At 42.9% G+C, this 5039-nt stretch overlaps 1 protein-coding gene across 1 annotated transcript; it reads right to left on the bottom strand.

The window, feature by feature from the left end:
• Nucleotides 1-396: 396 nt before the first annotated feature.
• On the bottom strand, nt 397-4784 carry LOC109786843 (uncharacterized). Its single transcript, XM_020345405.1, has 9 exons — nt 4726-4784; nt 4523-4632; nt 2693-2811; nt 2504-2601; nt 1352-1439; nt 1138-1275; nt 974-1064; nt 736-848; nt 397-444 (listed from the first exon to the last, which is right to left on the bottom strand). Exons 1-9 carry the CDS (start codon nt 4782-4784, stop codon nt 397-399), a joined length of 864 nt encoding a protein of 287 aa, XP_020200994.1.
• Nucleotides 4785-5039: the final 255 nt, after the last annotated feature.

Genomic DNA, 5039 nt, shown 5'->3' with positions numbered 1-5039 from the left:
TGCTACGTACATCAAACTCTATCAAATGTTTGAGGTTCTTGCAAAATTTCGTCCAAAAATAACATCCGATGGGCTCTAACTAGAAAAATCTCTGCTCAATGTTTTGTGCACCGAAAAAATAAAACCTCGTTCTGTGAATTCACTCTTGTGAATCCATCACACAACTTGACGTTAACAGTGTACATCCTGTGCAACTTTGCAAAAACCTGGTTCGGATCAGAGAGAGAGAGACGGAATACTGTTCTAAGTTAGTACAACTCATGCCAGTTTCCATGCTCTCAGCAAAACAAACCATCATACGAACTCAATAGATTATCATAAGATAAAAGCAAACTTTTCTAAACTACACGGTCATCAACACGACACATGTTAATGAAGGCACCGTGCTTGGGTGAATCACATCCGCATCCTTAGCCTGATATTCCTGTTTTCGTCTTGTTCCACCTGTCGCGGAAAAGGCGAGAAATAACTTATACTCCATTGGGAATTGTGATGCTCATTTAGAGTAAACCCACGGAAAAATGAAATTGTTTGGAAAACAAAAGCTAATATGATATCAGCTAACAGCACTGTATATAAAGAGAAAAGCACAAAACTGATTACACACTTATACTTGTCGTTGTCGGACACCAGATATGTGACAAAACAATAGGATGTGTTTGATTTTATATATGTTTTTAGGCAACACAGTGTATCCTGACATCAAGAATATTAATACTGAAACAAGTGATTTACCTCAGTGATTACTTTCGTAGACTTGCGCCCAATCTTTGACCTTATATCGGAGCCCGATCTCTTGGGCCTCATTGTTACTGGCTCATCCAGACCATCATCTTCATCTCCATCATCTGCAATCAACCATTTTGTCCAAGTCAGTACATTATCTAATGAACAGAGAACAAGAAGTATCTTCGGCTCCTCACAAGTCAGAGCATTCTACAACATGCCCAGTAGAAACAAGGGAAATGTTTACCATCTTCTCCACTGAAGCCTTGGAAGTCTTCCATGTCTTCCATTTCACCCATCTCGATATCAGCACCTTCAACATACTCTATCTCACCTTCCTGTATAGGAAAGCTTGTGAGCAGTGACAGCATAACAAAGTTAGCTTAATTCTCATAATCGGTCTGCGCTTACTTCTTCCTCTTCTATCTCAGGAGCCAGATCGTCCTTTTCCATGTCAAGGATAGTATGAAACTGCTTTGAGGGGACATTATGAATTTCACCACCATAAACACCTTTCCTCAGACGTTCCATTAGTTCACTTTCAATACTCTGACCGATAGCAGGAAGATGTCAGAACATGGCAACGTATAACACACAAGTACTAGTGATTATCAGAAAAAACAACCTTTTCTAGTTGAGCAGCCTTTTCAGCTTTCTCTAATCTTTGCAGATCACGTTGAGCCTTCTTCCTGGGGACTGTCATTATCTTCTCTCTAACAGAGCAGGAGAATATGTTTAGCAACTTTTTTATGTGTCAGAAGTTAACAGTATAAGTATGTACATCAACGATATGAATCAGCATGTAACTGAACCCGGTTACAAGTTAACTGACTATGTCATACCATAAGTCTCAAGTCATCACTAGTCAATTTATTTTGTTTTTCTCTGCACTGTCAAAAGAAGGTTTGCCGCGGCCATAATATCATTAGTAATTTGAATGTAGAAAACATATGATTTCAAGACGTTTTGGCTTTAGTATTCCAGAGCAATGCAGCCCAAAGCGCTTGATTGGTTGAGGAAGTAGCTTGAGGGGGAAAAGCATGGAGCCGAGGTGGTGTACCGCACTCATAACCAAATATGACATCAAGACCTCAGAAATTGGAACAGCAGAACATATAAGCTGCAAGGCAAACAGTGTTATGGTCCCATTCCCTACACAGGCCATATCGGCATTTCTCTTTCTTTTCGGTCCTCTTAGTGCATGTTCTGACTTAGTAGGACACTATTCTTCACATGGGCAACCCCTAAGCGTGTAACGAGTAAAATAGTCGCGAGGCAAAAACACTGGACAGTTAAGAGACTTAGAGCATTTGCACGAAACTACGGATAAATGGAACCTGGACGACTCTTCTTCTTCTGGTCGGTGCTCATGGCCAATGCAGTCCAGCAGAGCCACCCAACAGCACGTACCATCCCGCACGTCTACAGCCTAGATTTGGTCCAGCTAGGTTCTAGACCAAAGGATTTGACAAGATAACGTTGGATTAGGCCAGATCCACATGATGAAGCACTAAAGTGATGCACTGGCGCAGGCTAGTTGCCAGCATGTAACAACTTTAGCATAACCAATCAGCCTTGCCATAGGATCATTGCTGGTGATCCTAATTTATGTCCTCTATTATGATCTCGAATGTATTTTCGTTTTTACATTCTACCATATAAGAAAAACAAATGGAACAGTGCCATCCACTTACACAATCAGATTACACCCAGAATTCAGGAGCAGATAACTGTCAAGAAACAATATGTGGTGCGTACAAAAACCAGTAGTGCTTACCTCACTTTAAGTTGAAGTCTCCTCATCCTTATCCGATACTGAGTCATTTTTGTCAGGCGCTGTTTGATCTTGTGCACAAGTAGCTCCGGCCAATGTTCCTACATAATGAAAAAAAGGGATGCCATAAGACTAACGAGACTCACGTTGAGATGAAGTGACAAAGCACAGCAGCTAGCTAGATATGCATACGAGATGCTTTTTGATGACTTCCATTGCTTTCTCATAATTCCTGGGTAGTTTGACTCTCTCCCATAATTTGTTTGGCAGATGTGCTCTTTCCGCAGTTTTCATGTATAAGTAGAAGATACCTGCATGATCAGTCAATGTAGAAAGAAGGACAGTATCAACAAGAGCTTTTGATGATAAGCATAGCTCCCGACGAAAAAGAACTAAGAGCGCAATGACTAAAGCATGCGGACCACAATATTCTAATCAGCCGCAACCTGAAGCATCCGACATTTAAAGGCACTCAGTCTAGCCTCTCCAGATCACAACAACTAATGCTCGCAAAAATAGCCCTGCTTTGACATCACAACACAGGTGATTATGCTACAATCATGTTTGTAATGTTCTAGAAAGAATATTATTATTTCAAAAATTTGTTTCATGTCCCGTAGAACTTAAGCTCGGATGAATTCTAGTTCTAATGTTCTACAATATTTTGGGTATTCATATAGCACATGCTTCAGTCTTACACCTTTACTTCTTATCAATAAAAAAAATAGCGCGCTATAAAATATAGCGAGGCCCTTCTCCAAATGCTACACAAGTTCAAAATAGCGTTTGCAAAAAACTTACAAATATTTTCAGAAATAAAGTATTTCAGCAACTAAATTTTTCTCAGGACCAACACATACACAAGGGCCAAATTCAAGGCATAAAAAAGGAATGCCTGTTATCCTATGGTGGCACAAATAACAGAAACTTCAGTTCAGTACAATACAAAGTATAACACAAGCTACACTTTACAAAGAGAAGAAATCATCAAAATATACTGTACTCCTGCATGTTTTCCATCTGTGTACAATTACAAATTCAGAATAAACATGTGGCCTGACAACTCAACTACACGCAAATATACACAGTTACTTAGTAAAACCAGCCTCAGCGCACGACCAGATCCTGCCGCCCCCGCCACAGCCCAAGCTAGGAACTTTTTTTTTGAGAAGCCCAAGCTAGGAACTGTGTGCGTGCGTTGCGTTGTCCACGACCTGGGCTAGGGCGTTAGATGGATCGACTGGGCCTGTTGGGCCGATGCCTGATGGTCTGCTGTTCGCTGAGCCTGCTGTGTTTCGATCGTTCCATGCTAAAAACGTTGAAACGTTTTTGTGTTTAGCGCCGTAATAACGCGCTATAGCGCGATTAGCGTGATAGCGTGAAAAATGACCAAAACGTAACGTGGCAGTCCCAAATACGCTATAGCGACGTTTAAACGCTGAAATAGCGCGTTATTTTTTTCGTTGCTTCTTATTCCATCAGTTTAAGTGACTCAGTGAACACTTAGTTACTTGTTCTCCTAACAGGACATAACTGACTTTACTATGTCGCCGCACAAAACGAGGGCAATGGAAAGAGCCTCTTGATGGAAAATCTTGGTGTTAGTGGAAAACAGAAACATAACGACTACTCAAGTATCTATTATGGTACGGGGTGACCTAACGAACACATTAATTTTTGTTCTGGTAGTGCTCTAAGATGCTTTCTTCTACTCCACCACAACCATTTGTAATAAAAAGAATTATAGCTTTGTGGGGGAGCAGCCTTTTCAATTCCAAGCGAACTATAAATTGTTCTTAGACAGTAGTACTACTAACAGGTTGTACGACTTCTATCTGCTCGAGGTTTGCAGAACGACGACAAAATTACAATAACACTTTGTATCCATGCAGTACAAACTACAAATTGCAATTGGCTGCCATCTAAAGAGTGTGATGCTTGGTTGTAGGGCCGTTCAATCAGATCAAAATCGGTGGTTAAAAAAAGGAGAGGAGGGCGGCGTGTGGTGTAGTAAGCAATCACCGTCGTGGTCACGGATGGTGGCGTAGCGGCTGTTGGCGAGCGGGCAGGAGCTCCGGTTGCATATGCCCGTGGCGTTGTAGGGGTTCCGGCAGAATAGCCCCGTCTCGATCCTGCGCAGACCAGCAGACGCTTTCCATCATCAGAGAGAAGGCCGAAGCTGAGGGGGAGCAACGAAGTGTCAGAGGAGGGTGCTGCTCACGTACTTGGCCATGAAGCTGCAGTGGTTGTGGCGGAGGCAGTGCCATATCACCTCATCGCTCATCTTGGACAGCGATGATTCAGCGACACACAAAGACGGCAGAGGGGAGTCAGGGGCGCGGAGGGTGGCAGAGAGGTGGGAGCGGCGCGGCGGCGGTCTGGTGGAGGGTATAGCGAGCGTTGCAGGGAGAGAGGGGCGGCGGTCGTGGCCTGGTGGCGGTGGCGCAGTCGGGGACGGGAGGAGAGGGGAAATTTTAGATGGGGTTTAGGGCTTTCTTAAGTTTTTTTTTTTCCGAGCCACAGCTGAGACGAGATAGCC

Source organism: Aegilops tauschii, chromosome 3 (genome assembly GCF_002575655.3).
Source record: "Aegilops tauschii subsp. strangulata cultivar AL8/78 chromosome 3, Aet v6.0, whole genome shotgun sequence".
Classification (NCBI taxonomy): Eukaryota; Viridiplantae; Streptophyta; class Magnoliopsida; order Poales; family Poaceae; genus Aegilops; species Aegilops tauschii.
This window is presented reverse-complemented; position numbering and strand designations above follow the sequence as displayed.